The 20,221-nt window shown below is 35.7% G+C and overlaps 1 protein-coding gene and 1 pseudogene across 1 annotated transcript; one reads left to right on the top strand and one right to left on the bottom strand.

Annotated features, from left to right (window-relative positions):
• Nucleotides 1–99: 99 nt before the first annotated feature.
• Nucleotides 100–5,925, bottom strand: LOC145628226 (OVARIAN TUMOR DOMAIN-containing deubiquitinating enzyme 2-like; annotated as a pseudogene).
• Nucleotides 5,926–15,575: 9,650 nt separating this feature from the next.
• On the top strand, nt 15,576–19,646 carry LOC145628224 (uncharacterized). Its single transcript, XM_081680525.1, has 5 exons — nt 15,576–15,930; nt 17,359–18,325; nt 18,419–18,659; nt 19,249–19,311; nt 19,523–19,646. The coding sequence occupies exons 1-5, from the start codon at nt 15,576–15,578 to the stop codon at nt 19,577–19,579; spliced, it is 1,683 nt and encodes a 560-aa protein (XP_081536651.1). The 3' UTR covers nt 19,580–19,646.
• The last annotated feature ends 575 nt before the right edge of the window (nt 19,647–20,221 follow it).

Genomic DNA, 20,221 nt, shown 5'->3' with positions numbered 1-20,221 from the left:
TGGAAAAGCCCCATAATAGATATAGAGCACTGAAAATAGTCCACTGTTAGATTATGATAGATCATATTCCATTTATAGAAGAAGTTTAATACACGATAATACGAAGTTTTCGTATTTGAAATATACAGACCATTATATGCAACAAGACCTACAATTTACCGATTGAGAAAGTTACTGAGTGACTTTTCATCATTTCTACTCTACTGCAATAGAAATAAACAGTAACTTTTAATTAGAAAGGCAAATTACATGAAATGCCAGGGTAAGCTCACTCGTTTAAGTCTATAAAGGCACAGTTCCAGATTCAATCTCAGGTGAAATTATACTAGGTTAATGTTGGAGTAATCTCCCCACTAACCAAAGAAACCTTTCATAACATATTAGTTACTCATCCCAGATTCATAAGTTACTCATCCCATATTCTTGGAAGTTGGCATGACCCGTTGCTTGTGCATGCTCCACAGCCTCCTGCAGTGACGACAGTAGATAATTCGAGCATCATCAGAGTTTGCATTAGGAGACAACACCAAATATTATATGAAGTATGCCGCAAAACAAAAAATGTAAGAGATGCTACCTTCTGTCCTTTAACTCCGATTTGGCAGACTCCACAGCGCAATGTGAAGTTGGCAGTGTCAGTAAACTTTCTCAGTCTGAAGTGCAGCAAAGTGAAATTAGACATAGTAACACCATCAACCTAAACTAAATAACATTCTTAAAAGTTCGCATCATCCTCTACAGATTTTATTATGAGCCTCATAGGCTAATCCAAATACTACTTGAACTTGGGTTGGTCAAAGCTCGATTCAGTTTTGTGAGTTAAAAATCCAATCATGCTCAGCTCAAAAGCTTGAGTAGGTTCGAATAAAAATCCAAGTTACCCAGCTAAGTCGTAAATTACTAGAATCAGGAAGCTTGGCTCAAGTTTTAATTAGTGTGGGAGAATCAGCAAGTCACTGTCACTTGTCTATCATCTTAAACTGCAGTAATTTGACACGCAAAAATTTAAAGCAAGGGGTCAAATACCTATGCTGCTCCTTCACAAAATTTTGAGCAAGCCCCTCAACAGGCCCTATGGTTCTGTCATTGCTAGACCTCCTCTGGAGCACCTTCAGCGGGAGACATCTGTTAACACAACCGCAAATAATGTTAAGTTTTTACATAACATTGTAGTGTCCAATGGATTCATCAAGACACAGGACCGAAAGAAAAAGGCAACCCCCCACAAGCACAACAACAACAACAAAAAGCTGCAAGCAATAAACAAAAGTTTTTAAAAGGTTAAGGAGCTTACAGCCAAAGCGTCATAGTGAAAAGCCTGTCATAAAGAAGCATAGCCCTTTCACTGAAGTTACGATCCTGGTTTAATACCCAAACAAACAGAAAGCTTTAGTATCAAGAATTGGATATCTTTTAGTGAAAACAGAAGAAAAAAAGCATACTGGTCTGACCATACAAATCACATCGAGTTGTCTGAATGTCATAAGCTGCTATTTCACGTCCATAGTAATCAGCTAATATTGAAAGTTCAATAGCCCCTATTAAGTAAAATACAAGACAAATTGTCAAGAACCACAAACAACTCTAAATTTTGGGTGAAGGTAATTCCAATGCTTGAGAAGAAGAAAGAAAAAACACACAACAGCACTAACAAAACATAAAAAGATAAATGTAGTACAAAAAATATACAAAAATCCTGAGAGTTGAGGACTACAGGGGACTGTTCTAATACAGTGGAATGTAATGAACCCATTTTTATTTATTTATTTATTTATTTTTCAAACCATGACCCCAATGTGATTCACAAGCATTTATGAAGCCAATTATAACATAATCATACAGTACATCAAATATTCTTAGACAAGCTCACACATGGGAACACCAAGTTAAGACCCCTCACACAGCATATCTCCACCTCATACTCCGCTTGCTAACAAAAGAAAACACATAATTTTTTAAAAATGTTCAAACTATAACTCCAAAGCCTGGGTTCAATGTAGAGAAGGAAAATAAAAGGGTCTACCTACCTATGTTATTGTAAACAATGAGGTTAACAATTTCATAAAATTGATCCTTCTCTTTGGCCTAACATAGAATAAAAAAATTTTAAATCAATCACAAATAGGTCAGGAAAAACAAGATAAACAGATTATGGAAAGGCCCTAGAATAGATATAGAGCACAGAAAGTAGTCCGCTATTAGATTATGGTAGATCATATTCCATTTATAGAAGAAGCTTAATATACGAAGTAATGAAGTATTTAAGTATACAGAACATTCTATGCAACGAGACCTACAATTTGTCAATTGAGTAAGTTACTGAGTGACTTTCCTTTCCATCAATTCTACTCTAATGCAAAAGAAATAAACAGTCAAACTTTTAATTAGAAAGGCAAATTACATGAAATGCCTGGGTAAGCTCACTCGTTTAAGTCCATAAAGGCACAGTTCCAGATTCAATCTCGGGTGAAATTATAGTTGATGCTGGAGTACTCTCCCCGCTCACCAGAGAAACCTTTCATAAGATTTTAGTTACTCATCCCAGATTCATAAGTTAGTGTGAAGAAAAAGGCCACTCCTCGTCAAAAATATTTCCTTCCTAATCATTAAATTTATTTACACATCAACAGTTTAATCATGATCAAAATAAAACTCCCCTTGGAACACAAATTGTAAAAGAAAACATTCTTATTGATTATATACCTTAACTTTTTTGACATATACAGATATACTTCCTCATAAACTGGTTTCAAGATTTTCTCAACTATAGCACATAAATTCACTAGTCTTAAACAAGTAGTACATACGAGAGATATGTAATCTGAGTTCTGACATATCTAATCAGGACCCTAAGTTCTAAACTGCAACATAGATGAAAGTTTAGGAAGCATGAATTCTTTAAGGAATATTAGATAAAAATAGCAAAAGTCTAAGCTTAGCAAATGACTAAAACCAGACTCACATCTGAGTATCTGACATTGCTACAGCTGTTTAACATTTTAATCACAGCAGTGTAAATCTAAGGAATCAGGATGCTGATAATCGAACACACAATAAAGTTCTAAGCTACAAATAAGACATTAGGCTACCAAAATGTAACGTACAAGCAGTAATATTTACAAGCCAAAAGAATAGCATGAGGTTGACTATAATCTATCAAGGCTATAGTTCAACCAAGTTATTTTCAGCTGATCAACTTGTAGGTTATTAAGTAATTGACTGATAGTTATTATAGAGAGGAGTAGTAGTATCACTTTTATTTTCTTTTTGTTAGAGCAACATAATTAGATTGGTGCCAGAATATGCGATTGTTAAAATTGGCAAGTAACCAAAGCCCAGATGGTTGACCAATAACAGAGCAATGGAAGCATTTATTTCAAAAGGAACTTGTGCATCTAGCAGTGTTCAAGCAAATAATGCACAGTTGTAAAAGTTAGCTGATCTTTAGAAAGGTGTCAGCTAAAAATAATTGCAAATAGTGCAACATTTGTTCTGGTGCAAAAAATGGAGCCAAATGGTGTCTGGACATTACAATGATAAGTGTTACTTGATAAAACAAGGCTTAAATAAACCTGCGTTCCAAAAAAAAAAAAAAAAAGGCTTAAATAATCCTCAAATAAAATGACATTTATGGTTTTGGATTATAAATTTTGCAAAGCATCAGCAAAGAGAAAACAATGAATAAAAGAATAACATGGCAACTTAAGAGACTGCCACGTGGAGAGAACTACATATGATTCAGAACATTTAATATTTATGTTAAAGTTCTAATCGTTCCAAGGGAATCCACATTCTGAAAAAGGAAACACCACTACCAAAAGATTACTTTGAAAGAACAAATATATTCATACAGCAATGATAGATAAAAGTAAGTGTGTACCGTGACACAAAAGATATAAGTCAAGAAGTATTCAACTGACAACAGAAAACCCTCTTATTCTGCGCTTAATGGAGCCCGAACCGAATTGCAGTCAGGAAGTCAGATAGCTCCACCATTGTAGACCCTATACGTAGAATTATACATCAATATTAAAATCTAAAGAACTACAACTACATTCGCAACTAGAACCCCTTCATACTCATTGATTCATTGTTAGTAATAGCCTGATAAAATTTATTTCTTCTTCCAACATCAGAAAGTCCTCAAGCCACGGTCCTAATTCCTAGCTCATTAGGTCTTTCCTTGAGTTATATGATCTAGTGCCTACTTAACAATCAGCAGACGGGCTGTACTTTCAATTCTTTTCAACATTGGTGAAAGGTTGGATTAAGAAACTGGAATATGATACAGAGGAATTTGTATTTATATGGACATGTGAGACGGCTTGCAATTGGAGTACAGTGACTTAAAAATAATTCAGCTTTGCCATGGCTACATTTCAGCTTTGCCATGGCTACATGCTTAAGATGAATTAGTTCAATAAGGCCCATATACAGAAGGTCTGTAACACATCACGCATTAACAGGATACTTTGAAATTAAGTGACCTAATAAAGTGAACTTCATTATTTTGCTAATACGCATTGGGTAAACTTAATTACATTACTTGTTCTTGGTCAGGTCAAGTCACCATGGCTAATACATCAGAAGAAGGCTATAAAGAGTTCACTTTCTAATTTCTGTAAGAGTATTAGGTAAAGATTTTGGAATCACATGCATGCAACCACATACAGCAACTTCAGCAGATAAACGATGAGAACCACCAGGCTTACTTCAAAGAATTACAATTATGAATAAAAAGTTCCACCAGAACTAAAAAATATCACTCTTTCAAATATTAAAGACGAGAGTTATAACAAACCTCCCCTTTTCTCTGAATTGAGAATCCATGCGCAATATTCTTCAAAAGTTTTCCCAAGAAAAGCTTCAGAGTATTTCACAGGATCGCTAGACACAGTAGCAGCTATAACCTTCCAAAAGTAACAACAGATAATTATTTTTTCTATTTAGTAAAAAGGATAAGAAAGAAAGAAACCGACTATCTATACAAGAAGCCAAGAATACAACATAAACAAAATCCTATAAACAACTAGCTAATCATTGCAATAGAAAGGCTAGATGATGAAACGAAGAAGAGGCATATAACATTATAAATTAATGGAGCCCGAATTCATGACAAACAAGAGAGAAAGAGCGCTAAATGGAGCCCTAATTGCAGTCACGAAGTCAGATAGCTCCACCATTTTAGACCCTATACGTAGAATTATATATTAATATTAAAATCCAAAGAACCACAGCTACATTCTCAACTAGAGCTCCTTCATACTCATTCCTGGTAACAGCCTGATAAAATTTATTTCTTCTTCCAACAGCAGGAAGTCCACAAGCCAGTCCTATACTCCTATTTCCTAGCTCCAAAAGGTATTTCCTTAAGTTAGATGATATAGTGCCTACTTAACTATCAGCAGATGGGTCGTACTTTCAATTCTTTTCAAACATCGGTGAAAAGGTTGGATTAAGAAACCGGAATATGATAGAGAGGAAATTGTATCTATATGGACATGTGAGACTACTTCAATTTTAGTACAGTGAGTTAAATATGATTCAGTTTTGTCATGGCTATATGCTTTAGATTAATTAGTTCAATAAGGCCCATATACAGCAGGTCTGTTACACATCAGAAGAAGGCTATAAAGAGTAAACTAAATTACATTACTTGTTCTTGGTCAGGTCAAGCCACTATGCCTAATACATCAGAAGAAGGCTATAAAGAGTTCTCTTACTAATTTCTATTAGAGTATTAAGTAAATACTTTGGAATCACATGCATGCGACCACATACAGCAACTTCAGCAGATAAAGGATGAGAACCACTAGGCTTACTTCAGTGACTCACAATTATAAATATAAAAGTTCCACCAGAACTAAAAATATCACTCTTTCAAATTTTAAGATGAATAAAAGGAGTTATAACAAACCTCCCCATTTCTCTTAATCAAGAATCCATGCGCAATATTCTTCAGTTTTCCCAATAAAAGCTTCAGAGTATTTCACGGGATCGCTAGACACAGTAGCAACTATAACCTTCCAAAAATAACAACAGATGATTATTTTTCCTGTTTAGGAAACAGACTATGTATACAAGAAGTCAAGAATTTAACAGAAATTGTTTTTTATAAACATCCAAGTATCCAATAATAAATAGTTATCTCACATGTTCTGTTTGATGGGAAGTGATTTACTTTACAGAAATCAATTTCAAAACTAACAAATAGATTCTTTAGCAAGAACATATTGTCCCAAATGCAGCTATCACATTGTGCATTTAACAAAGGAGTACGTAAGGGAAAAAGCCAAATCTATCACATTGTGCATTTAACGAATATACTTCAAGAGAATTGAACATGGCAGCATACTGTAATTCAATGCCAGGCATGTAAACTAAAGAAACTAATACTGTAGCAATTTTGAAAACTACTCCAAAGGATTGTAACATGATTGATTACCATTTATAATTTCAAAACTACTCCTTATAATACATCCAAGATAAGCAAAATAGCCCAGAAATCTTCTTGAAGCATCATAAACGAAACAAAAAAAAAAACAGAATTTTTTTGCAGCAGAAATTGAAAGAACCTCAAAATTGCAACAAAATTGAATCTATTCTTGTTCTGAACAACGAAATTCTCTCTCCAAATTTTGTTGGGAAACGTTTTGTATAGAAGAAAGTAATCTGGGTTTCTATTTTAATTTGAGAAATCTGCCATTTTTAAGTTGTAGGCTGTCTGATTGGGTCCCACTATCCTACCATTTGAAGAAAGGACGAAAGGTTGTTTTTTTTTTTTTTTTTTTGAGGGATTGAAGAAAGGTTGATGAAGGAAGAAAAGAATACGAAGTATTTTCTTTTACTTAAATTTTCATATCCAATGGCACACAAATTATTTTGCAAGAAAGTTGGTGTGCCTAATCCAAGATAAATTAAAATGAGATCCATGTGTGTAATGAATTACGGGAAATATATTTTAAAACTTTTAAACTTAATTTTTTATAAATAAAACAAACAACAACAAAAATAATAAAAAAAAAAAAAACGATCACTAATGATCGCTAATGACCTAAACCTTGTGTTTTTTTTTTAGGGAAATTACATTTTACCAGATCTAGAATATAGAGGAGGATGCAATTAAGTGAATGAACACAAAGGGATGCTCTTTCATACCTTGAAGGCTTGAATGTGTCTTGAAACTTTCTGATCAACTCTTTTTAACCAATGATCTAGTATATTAAGCATACAAATACTGTATATCATATTGATTTGATTGATTAACATATAGGGTATAGGCTTACAATTTTCTCTATCACATTTAGTTGGTTTATTCCCTTATTGTATCTATTATAATCTATGTATTCAAGCCAAGAAAATCTAACATTAATCACATATTAGTTGTGTTGGTTATTGTGAAGTCAAATCATTACATTTACACTTAAATTTTTTTGTCAATATAATTTCATCCATATATTCCAATATAGTCTTACTAGTTACTACTCATTTCAGTCATTTTCTAGAGACTATAAGAATCTTTTACTGCCAATTTACTCATGAAGTCATTTCTTAATATACATGACAATTAGAAACAACATTGCTCATCTAAGAAGACATTTCTTCATCAATCCTATGCTTAAATACGTATTATTAAAAAAAAAAAATTAAAAAAAGTAGCATACTGACAAATTGACGCACCTTCGTCTATTTCTAAATAACACAATACTTAAAAAGATCTTGGCATACGGCTAAGGTAAAAATATTTGAATTAGCAATTTAACAATACTAGAAGTCTAGAAAACAGTTGAACTAAATATTGCAGCAATTCATAAAATATCACTAACGAAGTATTAGTAGGATCCTAATTCATCACAATTCAAAGTCGGTGGTAATTGAAGTACAAATCTATTGAATTATTTATAACATCATCAACTTACGCTTTCAAAGAGAACAAAAAATACTGAGACATTAAACCCTTGAACAAAATATCAATTAGCATTTAATAAAGCTTATGTAATGATTTATTATTAAAGTTAAAAAAAAAAAAATCTACTAGTAAGAATGATAATTATCAATTAAGCATTAATATAATATAGTGGAAATATTCAAGCATAATAATCATGAAATTATATGTTAAAAAAAAGTTATTTAATCAATCATATGTACTCGTACAAGATCAGATAATAATCATGAAATCCGTCATGGTTTGTCGACGTCAAATAGGCGCATCAACAAACAAAGTATTAAATGGTTACACGGCTATATTATCAACAGCTACCTTGACAGCTGACAGCTCACAACTACCTATTGACAGCTCACAGGCTCACAGCTACCTCTACAGCTAACAACTGCTCAAAAGCTAACAGCCAGCAGCTCAGCTACCTTTGCCGAACAGACCCTATACCCCTATATTTTTTTTTACTCTCCATTAATGGAAAAAATACGCATATCTAAAATATATATAATTCAGCCACATGGTACGAAGACGATTGTGATGTTTTGCGATGAATTATCATACTTATTAATTGAATTTTATTCGATATATACTAACCTCAATGGTGATTGAAATCTAATCCTGATGATGAAATTCTTGGTTTTCTCGATCAGCAAGAGATGATTTTTCGGAGATGTTTCCGGATTGGTTAGAAAATGGTGCTGATAACGTGTTGTAAATAATGGTGAAACATTAGAGATTGAGCTAGAGAGAATAAAATGTGTATTCTATTTGTCTTTCATATAATGGAGGTATAGATATATTGTACAATTGATAGGGTTTGCTTGGAGAATAATAAACCCTAGCTAATATCTAGAAAGTTGATAAAATATCAATTTATATTTAATGTATCAACGCCTATTACGTACACCCAGGTGTAGCTTTCTCTAGGTACACATAGGGGGATTTTGGTAATTTTGCAATAAAAAAAAGCATGCCTTACGCGTGATATATGAAGCTCCTTTTTTCTCCGTTTTTCGTATGTTTTGAAACTCAATTTCATGAATTTGAGTGTCGAAATTTACAGAAAATTCATAGCAATAATGGCAGAATTGATTGCAACCCCAATTAACTAAAATTAACTCAAACCCAAAATTAACTAATTTTAGTTCATTAACCTGACATTAACGTGGAAACGCATAGAATAACAAAGTTTCTCATGAACATAGGACCGCTAGACTTGTGTTTTTTCAAATATGAGGTAAGTTCACCTAGTGAAACAAAACTAAGTTCCTCATGAACTGTTTTTTCCATCGCCTAACCACAATTGGATATGTTGTTGCGTCATTTATATCTTCACCTCCAATAGGAAAACCAAACACTTCGTGCACATCTTGCTTAGTAATACGCAATGGCTCGCAGTATGGTATGCATAAATGTAGAAACAGAGAAACTTCACTTAATTTCATTAGCTTTCATGAGCTCAATATTTATAATACAAACAATTAGTTTCCTAAGCCACATAAAACGTGTGTTGCCAGCTTAGGAGAACCAAGATAAGATATGGAAATATTCACTAGATCAAAAATATTTCCTAAATATATCTATTTCCTGAAATATATCTTAATACCCCCCCTCAAGTTGGAGCACGAGGTTCGAAGACGCCCAACTTGGAAAGAAGATAGTCAAATTGTGCCTTCCCGAGAGGTTTTGTAAAAATATCCGCCAATTGATCTTTAGTAGACACATGTGACGGGGAAATCAAACCTTCAATGATCGCATCACGAACAAAATGACAATCAACCTCTATGTGTTTCGTACGCTCATGAAACACTGGATTTTTCGCAATATGCAATGCAGACTGACTATCACAAAACAATTTAATTGCTTTAGGATGTTGAACACCCAAACTCAACAATAAACCTTTGAGCCACTTTAATTCACAAGTAGCTCCATTCATGCACCTGTATTCCGCCTCTGCAGAAGATGTAGATACTGTAGGTTGCTTTTTAGTTTTCCAAGAAATCGGAGATTTGCCTAAAAACACTAGCCATCCAGTCAACGAACGTCTAGTGAGAGGACATGCCGCCCAATCTGAGTCACACCATCCCTCTAATGTGAGCTCACTATCTGAACGCAACAATATGCCTTGTCCGGGTGTACCTTTTAGATAGCGTACTACCCTCAAAGCGGCTTCCCAATGCTCTATGCGAGGCTCTTGCATGAACTGTGATAGGATGTGAACTGAGTAAGCAAGATCAGGGCGAGTAACTGCAAGGTATATAAGTCGCCCCACAAGGCGACGATATGCTGCGGGATTATGCATCAACTCTCCACTAGCATGTGCAAGCCTATGATTTTGCTCCATGGGAAACCCACTAGGCTTTGCTCCCAATAAACCTGTTTCAGAGATAATATCCAGAGTATACTTTCGTTGACACAAAAATAATCCGGACGAACTACGAGCCACCTCAATGCCCAAAAAATATTTTAGAGGACCAAGGTCTTTCATTTTGAAGCAATCACTAAGATATGCTTTGAACACATTAAGTGCAGCGGAATCATTCCCAGAAATAATAAGATCATCCACATAAACTAAGACATTAATTTGAGTTTTGCCATTAGTATATGTGAATAAAGAATAATCTAAATAGCATTGAATAAATCCATACCGTTTCAAGGCAGCTGTCAACTTTGCAAACCAACATCGGGGTGCTTGTTTCAGGCCATACAATGACTTGCGCAACCGACACACCAAAGTAGGATCCGAGCTTTCAAACCCGGGGGGGCAACTTCATGTAGACCTCCTCAGCTAGGTCACCATGCAAAAAAGCATTATGCACATCCATTTGATGTATTTCCCAATTTTTGCAAGCTGCTATTGCAAGAAAGGCACGAACAGTAGTCATCTTGGCAACCGGAGCAAAAGTCTCATCATAGTCAATTCCAGCTTGTTGGTGATTACCAAACACCACTAATCTTGATTTAAGACGCTCAATATCACCATTAGATAAATATTTGGTCTTATAGACCCATTGACTGCCAAGAGCACGTTTCCCGGGAGGAAGGTGTTCTAGAGTCCATGTACCATTGTCCTCTAAAGCACGGATTTCTTCCTTCATAGATTTGCGCCACTCATCATAATTCATTGCCTCCTTAAACGATTTTGGGTCATTATACTTAATAATAGCTGCAAGAAATTTTTGATAATGGATAGAAAAATTGTCACAATTAATGTAATGTGCTATAGGATAAGGAGTACCTGATGAGGAGTGATTAGAGGGAGGAGTTAAGGACGGACTATTAGCAAAAATCGTATGTGTCACATAATCTCGATATAAAGCATTTGGAAATTTCTCACGAAACCCACGACCCATCTCTTGAGCATTTGAGCTTTCTGTTGCATGCTTCTGATCTGAAGGAGAGGCCCCATTGGGTGTTGGCCCACTAGCGATTTCAATCATTTGATTGGTGGGCTGAGAATCCAACCCAGTGTGCTCTGGGCTCTCAACAGAAGGTGACATGGGCTGGTCATCTAATGGACCATTATTATTTGAAATGGGCTGATGTGTAGTTGGGCCAGAGGATGGAGTGGTGGGTTGGGCTTGTAGTGCTTCCAGATTGTCGCCATCTTCAACCATATTTCCTAAATAATTTTCAGCAAAGTCCTCATGAATTTCATGATTATCATAGTCATGATTTGTGATGTTTACATCCTCGGGACACCCAAACGGGAAAATTTCTTCAACAAACTTCACATCTCGGGAATCAAAAAATACTTTTGTTTCTAAATCAAACAATCTCCACCCCCTTTTCCCGAATGGATATCCAACAAATATACACTTTCGACTTCGACTTGCAAACTTATCACCTTTGGTATTTTGATTGTGTGCAAAACATAAACATCCAAATGTACGGATAGCATCGAATGAGGGGGGTCTACCAAAAAGTATCTCAAAAGGGGTTTTATTTTGTAAGAGAGGAGTAGGAGTACGATTGATCAAGTGAGCGGCCGTGAGAACACACTCCCCCCAAAAGTAAATTGGCAATTTTTCTTGGAAACGCAATGCCCTTCCAACATTCAAAATATGTTTATGTTTTCTCTCAACTTTCCCGTTTTGTTGCGGAGTCCCGACACAAGAGGTTTGAAACAAAACTCCAGTGGCATTAAAATATTCACGCAAGTAATTAAACTCAGTGCCATTATCACTTTGGACCACTTTTATAGTTTGAGAAAATTGTCGATCAACCATAGCAACAAAGGACATAAACATCTGAAATACTTCTAATTTATCAACCAACAAATAAATCCAAATTGCTCTTGAAAAATCATCAACTATTGTTAAAAAATAACGAGCCCCACACGACGAAACATGTCTATATGGACCCCACAAATCACAGTGTATTTTCTCAAAAATTCTTGAGGTTTTATTATCACTTAAAGGAAATTTGTCTCTTGGATGTTTGTCATGCATACATACTTCACAACCTTTATTTAAATGACCATTACTACTACTGACATGAGGAATTAACTTAACTACTTGCTCTGAAGGATGTCCGAGCCGTCGATGCCACAATTCCAAATTCGATGAAGCGTTAACAGTTGACACAAATTTCGGTTTGCTAAAATAGTATAGTCCGTCTCTCCTAATTCCCGTTCCAATCAGCTCCTTCGCTTGGTCCTGTATAGCACAAACATGAGAATCAAATTGGACAATAGTACTTAAATCATCATTAAGTTGAGAGACAGAAAGTAAATTGCAACTCAAATTTGGAACATAAAGTACTCCGGTGAGAGTGATTTTGTCCGATAAATTAACAGATCCCACCAAAGTAGCCATCACTTTTGTACCATTAGGCAAACCAACATGACAATCAATATTTTGAGAGTCAAATAACCAAGAGGAATTTCCTGTCACATGATGTGTGGCACCGGTATCGATTATCCAAGAGGAAACATCAAACTCACCGGTTAATCTATTATCGGGAATTTTAGCATTACCAACAACTCCTGCTATGGCTTTCCACTGTTCTGGCGTGAATAGTTGTCCCAAGGCTGAAACAGAGGAATTTGGACTGCCGCCCGTCGCTGCATTGGCTCGGACCTACCCACGTCCTTGCCTTGTTGAAGAAGGTTTCTTGGAATCGGGTCGACCCACAAGCTCATAGCAATGAGTCTCTAGGTGACCTTGTTTCTTGCAATAACCACATATTATATCTGCCCAACAAGAAGAGGTTGCATGGCCTGTTCGTCGACACTTAGAACAGACCGGTTTTTCACGACCTCGGCCTCGATCGGTCCCTGCCCGAACAGAAAATCCCACCGCCTCAGACGGCGTGGACTCAACCTTGAGTTCGGCCTCTTTCCTCGATGTGCGAACTCGTTCGTCTTGTGATACCAATTGATATGCACGGTCAAGACTCGGAAGAGGATCTTGAGAAAGAATTTGAGAACGGAGAGGAGCATAATAATCAGAATAGAGACCCATAAGAAAGTCATGTAATCTGGCCTGAGCCCTCCTTTCTTCATGTAAACGGCCAGCCGAACACGAGGTACAGCATGAGCATGAAATCAGAGGCTCGTGATGGTCTAATTCTTGCCACAAAGAATGTAATTTACCGTAATAAATTGAGACGGGCATCATCTTAGTCTGTCCGCACTTAGAAATTGAAGAGCGTAATTGTTGAATTCTAGGTCCGTTTGTTTGAGCAAAGCGCTGCTTTAGATGGTCCCAAAACGGCTTAGCCTCTCTGAATTTTGACAGAGAAGATTTTAAATCAGAGTCGATAGTGTTTGATATCCAAGATATGAGCATTGCGTTTATGGCCGTCCAATCGGACTTTGTACAAGGCGGGGATGGTTCATTAATGGTGCCATCCAAAAACTCGAACTTTCGGCGGGCTTCTAACGCCGTTTGAATATCGGCTGCCCATTCCTCATAATTATCAGCCTTTAGACGGGTAGGAGTGATGAAATCTCCCGGTCGATCTTGCGACCCAAGGTAATAAGGGGAATTAGGTTCAATTTTGTTTGGTGGTGGTGGTGGTGGTTCGGCACCGCCAGCCATGGCTACTTAATATGAAGAAAAGAAAAAAAATCGATTGGCTTGATACCATGTAGAAACAGAGAAACTTCACTTAATTTCATTAGCTTTCATGAGCTCAATATTTATAATACAAACAATTAGTTTCCTAAGCCACATAAAACGTGTGTTGCCAGCTTAGGAGAACCAAGATAAGATATGGAAATATTCACTAGATCAAAAATATTTCCTAAATATATCTATTTCCTGAAATATATCTTAATAATAAACTACAAGTTTTGGCGTCAAAATGTTTGTACCAGCCACAAACCCAAGTGAAGAGGCAATTGGGTCACCTTTAAATCCTCTAACGACCCGAAACCAATTGCCCTAATAGATTTCTTCTGAGCGACTGAACTATCCCCTACAAAACTTAAAATAAAATAAGGAGACATTCTACTTTTCAAAGAATTATAACCAAAAAAACTTTCAGCTTTGATGTTCGTTGAAAAATTTTCAGAATCAAGCTTTTCAGATTTCACCGTCTATTTAGCTTTACTTCTGTTTACCTTTACCAATAGCCTTCTGTTTCTCTACTTTTTTTTTTCAAAATCTTTTGCCCTTTATCCCTTATAGCTAATGTTTTAAACCTCTTCATCTTGTATTCTACTTTAATAATCTGACCATCTGGCTGAACTTGTTGCGCAAAATCATTAATATCAGGAGCTTTACTGCAATGCAAATAAGCAAATAGAAATAAGCATAAAGTGAACAAACAAATGTAAAATGATCAAACATAAAACAGAATACACAAAAATTGACAAAAATGAGCAATTAATGACACAAAAAAAAAAAAAAAAAATAACGTGATTCTAACAAAGTCAAAGATAGTTTAGAATATAGTCAACTCCTTGGTGGTTCAATGAAATTTACTATGGTTTGGAATTTATGGTGAATGCCATGGCCAAGGGTCATATCCTAATTCTCCCAACTAGAGTGAAAAAATTCAGACACTTGCAGTTTGTAAGAAACTGATTGAGATATCTGTTTCACGAGGCTTTTTAGACAACATTATACTAAATTACCGATGATAATCCAATTGCCGCAGTACACGCAGATTAAAGGTCAGCCTACAGAGAGCAAGACTAAAGAGCTAGCTAAAACACAAAAGGTAACTTAACATGGTCAGATATATACTTCGTATGAGCAAAAAAACACAAAATGAGAAAAAAGAAAAAAAAAAGCACATGACCTCATATGCATACTTACATGCATCACAATACCATACTTTTAGGAGAAAATAAGCCACGGAATTTTATGTAAGGAAGGAGGCAGGCGCGTGTAACCAATGACGCGTAAAATGGCAATTATATCTTTGGATGTACGGTACACTCAGGTAATTAAATACAAAATACGAGGTATTTCAGAACAAACAGGCCGGACTGCTCACAAATTCGGACAGGACTTTTTTTTTATCACCTAAATGGTAGGCCACTATTAAGATTTGCAAATTAATCCCACTAAAAAATTCAACTTTGGCGCAAAACTCAAAAAATTTCATCACCATCTCAAAAACTTTACTCAATTCTCTTTCCCCCCAAAAACTCACTGAATCACTTTCTCTCTCTTTCTCTCTAATGGCGGACATTGAACCTCCGTCATTCTCCTTAGGCCTTGACTTAGACTTCGACTTCGACTTCGAACCCTCTCGCAACCCTCCGCCGGGAAAACCTCCGACCCACAAAAATTCCGTCGCAATCGATCCCCAAGAAAAAGGTAAACAAAAGGTTAACGAATTGGAAGACGTCGAATTTGAGTTGCGAGTTTCCGATTCCGAACCCGAATCGCCGGAAAATACTCCCCGACATCGATTCCGGCGTCTCCGTCGTGGTGTGCCATCCTCTTACAAACCCATTTCTACCCCCATTTCGGATTCTATTGATGATGATGATGATATTGAGGACTTTTCTGATGAGGAAATTGCTCAAACAAGTAAGTTTTTTGGTTACACTTTAAGTTTTGTGTTGCTGAGTTTGATTTTATTAGTGAAATGATTTCTGGGTTGTTTTAATTTGGATGTTTGATTGTTTATTTTCGTGGGGATTAGCTGGGTTTGAATTTAGGGTTTATTAGTGAATTAAGTAATTAGACCCAATTTATTAGTTTGATGAATTTGTGGAACTGGAAATTAGGGTTGTATTTGGCTGAATTTTGCTTCAAAAGTTATGAGAATTATTGGGGTAAGGTGATATTTGTTATGCAATTGTAGCTGAATGTAAGTTTGACTCACCAAATTGTTTGGCATTAGTGCATATCTTGTACATTGTGGCACTGGCATTGTGCTAGGCATTGAAAAGAAAGTCTGAATTTCGTGTTAAAGCCAGCTCGAATGCCTTGATTTATTTGATTAAAGTGTAGTTTCTTCTAGAATCATATCATTTGGGTTTGATAATTTCAGTTTGATTGATTACCTCCTGATCCTGATTGATTGGCAGTTTGTAGTTTCACTTGAATACTTGATTTTGTAAAGTCGTAAAGACACTATAAATTTATAAGTGAGTGTATAGTTTCTCTAGTATGAGGATAAAGGTCTAAAATTGGGGGATTGCTGTTAAGTTTGTGTAAGTTTACAAGGATTATCTCATGTCAATGTCCGTGACAAAATACATTTTTATCAGTATTGGCACCTTTGTTACAGGCACACATTTTTCTTCATTTCATTTTTACTACCACTTACCGCCTACTCACCTAGAGTAGTGGATGTAACTCTTGAAAGGAGGTGAAAGAAACAATGCTTATTTAATTCGCGACCTTGTATTGCTGTATCTAACAAATTGGCAGTGTAAGAAGTTGCTTTATATATCTATGATTGAAAATTAGTAGAAAATGGATGCTTCATAATATGTCATTGTTGGTGTGGCTTACTAGCTTTTAGATGGGTTTATTTTTCAAACTACTTGGGAAGAGTAATGGTAACACACTAACACTTACAATGTGTTTGGTTAGCATTTGAGAAGGGAAGCAGATAGGAGAGAAAATGAGGAGTGAGAAAAGGAAGTGGAAAGAGTGAGACTCGATTTTCTTCAAAAATTTTCCCATATTGGAGTTGCTTTGTTTTAATAAATAGGAAGGAAGATGGATCCCTTCAATTCCTTTCCCCTATGTCATATCAAAACGAGGAAAAATTAAATCTCTCATTTCTACATCCCTCCGTTCCCCCATCTTCCTGTCCAAACATACTGTTAGAATAAGTTGGTTGTGTTACTCATGTAGAATATTGTACTTTTGATTGAAAGAATTCTCTTGCAACAGTCCTATGCATTTGTGGTGGTTTTGTTCAGATATATCATGGTGTATACTTTGAGAACTCTTAATATGTATTGTGTATGTCTCATCAATTTATTTTGCTCTGATGATCAGATGATTTTGTGGCACCTCAACACCATTCTTCATGTAGCAGTTCAAAGTTACCCTTATCTGGATGTGGGATCTTGATGAGACAACAGGAAAATGCTAAACATAATAGAAAAGGGAAACAGGATTCGAGTTGTCCTTCTACAAGTTTAGGTTCAAGCAAAGGAAAAAATTTGTTTTCAGACTTAACTGCAAGCCCCCTAAGAAGGTTTCAGCTAATTGATTCTGAATCAGATCCTGATAATCCATCAGATGTACGCACTGAGAGGAAATCTAGCGGTGTTGGCCTTCCAAATAGCAATAAACAAAATGAATACAATATTCAAGCAGGATTCAAGCTACTTGATTCCGAATCAGATTCTGATAATCCATCAGATGCTCACAATGACAGAGACGCTAGCACAGTCAACTTTTCAAAAAACAATAAATCAGAAGAATACAATATTCAAGAAAGATTCAAGCTACTTGATTCTGAATCAGACTCTGATGATCAATCAGATGGTGAACACATTGACAGGGAATCTAGTGGGGCTGATTTTTCCAAAAACAATAAACAGAAAGAATCCAGCCATGGAAGTCAGAGAATATCTCTTGGCAAAAATGTAGATTTGCAGCCTCACATTTCACAGCAGCAGGATTTGTGGAAAGATTTTTGTACGGGTGATAAGTCTAGTGTACAGACTCCGGCTTTTGATGAATTCTTTACTGAATATTTTCAATCTGTAAAATCAACAAAACCAGCCCCAGGTTCTCACAAGCTGTGCTCAAGTGAACAGGAAATAAGCATGAACAACGCCAATAATATATTCCAAAACCAAAATTCAGGATCTGCTGTTCCTCCATCTCACCATTACTTTTACCATAATGATTTGAGGATCCAGAGATTAGTCCGTAGTCGTTTACCTTACTTTATCCCATTGACTGCTACTGATGCAGGGTCGAAATCGCATAATGTGTCATCTATAGATTACATGTACTATGCTTTTCTTTGTTAATTTGTGTGCTTCTAAACGCTAAAGATTTTTTATGATCTGGAGTCTAATGATTCTTTGCTGTTTGGATTCAGGAGTCAATTTGGTCAGGATGGTGGTAAACGGCAAACTAGCAGACAAGTCACTTTAGAGAAAAGCTCCAAAAGGGGAAGAAAGAAATCTAAGAATTCGGGTATAGAAGGAACATCACTTGGTTCTGGAGACTGGATTAACCCTAAACAGACAGCTAGCACTCCAAAAGATGCTGGCAGGAGAAGGGTTCATGCTGATGGCCAATCTGCTGGTCGGTGGCTTGTAGCAGAAAATGGAAGGAAGGTAAGGATGTGATGGACCAGAAGTGTGCTTGCTTAATCACAGCTGACTGTTTGATCAAGCAATTAGCATTTTCTTGCTGATTTCAGTTTTTTGACTGCTATTAACTTGTAGATAAGCTTTCTTACTGTATGAATTAATATGTGTTAACTGGACGTAGATATATTTTGATAGGGGAGAAAAAATAGATTTCTTACACTGATTTATTTGAATATAGCTAAGCTATTATGTGTAGCTGAAAGAAAACCTGCTTTACACTCCATCTTGTTCATGTGGACCATCCTAGTGTACTTGATCACTTTCAAGTTCCAACTTTTGTGCTACTTCAGGTTCACAATATTGACAATTCAGGAATAGAATTACCAACAGCAGTTATTTGTTAGTACTAAAAGACCCTCCTATTTCCTAATGGTGGTGATGTATTTTTTTTCTTCATTATTTCATCTGTGTTACTAGCTTCTGTGTGTTGTATACTTGTGTATATTAATGGCAATTTGGTTAATATGGATTTGTAGCATTAGCTCCAACTATTCTGATTATGATTAATATCATTGTGATCACCTCTTTATTCTGCTGCATTACACTTTTTCAGGTGTATATCAATAAAAATGGACAAGAACTGACAGGTCAAATTGCCTACAGACAATACAGAAAGGTACCTATGACCAAATTGTTCTGATATGTCACTCTGCTCATGTTACTAAACATTTTCCGCTCTGCGATCATATACCTTAGTACCATGAAACTTCTCCCTTATTTACTTCCTGCTAGAATTCAGTGAGAGTGAATGAAACACCACAATATTGTCATTTATTTCTAGTTGCACTTTAGGGAAGATGACCAATGCTTGATTTTGTTCTTGACAGGAGAGTGGAAGAAGTTTTAAGAAGACTAAAAAGAAGGGTGCTACGAAGAAAAAGTGAGTTTCAAGCTGCTGAGATAGCTATGTAGAATACTAGAATTAGTCTTCTCTGTGATCTTTCCTCTTTTCGAAAAAAGATAGTCATGCTCTTGAGTTTTTGATGTACTAATTACTGTCATTTTAGTCAGTATGCCTGTGAATAAGATAAAAAACATTACTCATATGTTGCAGATTTGTATAATTAGAGCCATTTTTTGTTGGTACATGTGTTCATTCAATTCTGAAAGCTACAAACATCTCGAGTCTGGACTGATTCTATTTCACTGCTATCCTCATTTGAGTTGCTGTGTAAAATTCTGAAGTCAAACTCTCAATAAACTTGACTCTTTGCTACCAATACCATACCTTATTCTCAGCATTAGCACTTTTCCAATAAGTCTCCAATCAATGTTAGACCATTAAACGTTTTTATAAAATGAATTGCATCAATATAAAACTAAAATAATTTGTTTAAATCAAACTGTTTTACTTATATTTTTGACTAGTAGATGATTTTTTACATCAATAGAAAACTAATATAATCTTTCAAACATTAAACTAAACCCTGTAAGATTTAGATTACTATGCAAAAATTTGTTTTTGGCATGGGCAATGCCCCGAATCATTTAAAATAAAATTAAGTGAAGTACAGATATAGCAAAGT

This window comes from Chenopodium album, chromosome 4 (genome assembly GCF_948465745.1).
Source record: "Chenopodium album chromosome 4, dcCheAlbu1.1, whole genome shotgun sequence".
Lineage (NCBI taxonomy): Eukaryota > Viridiplantae > Streptophyta > Magnoliopsida > Caryophyllales > Amaranthaceae > Chenopodium > Chenopodium album.
This window is presented reverse-complemented; position numbering and strand designations above follow the sequence as displayed.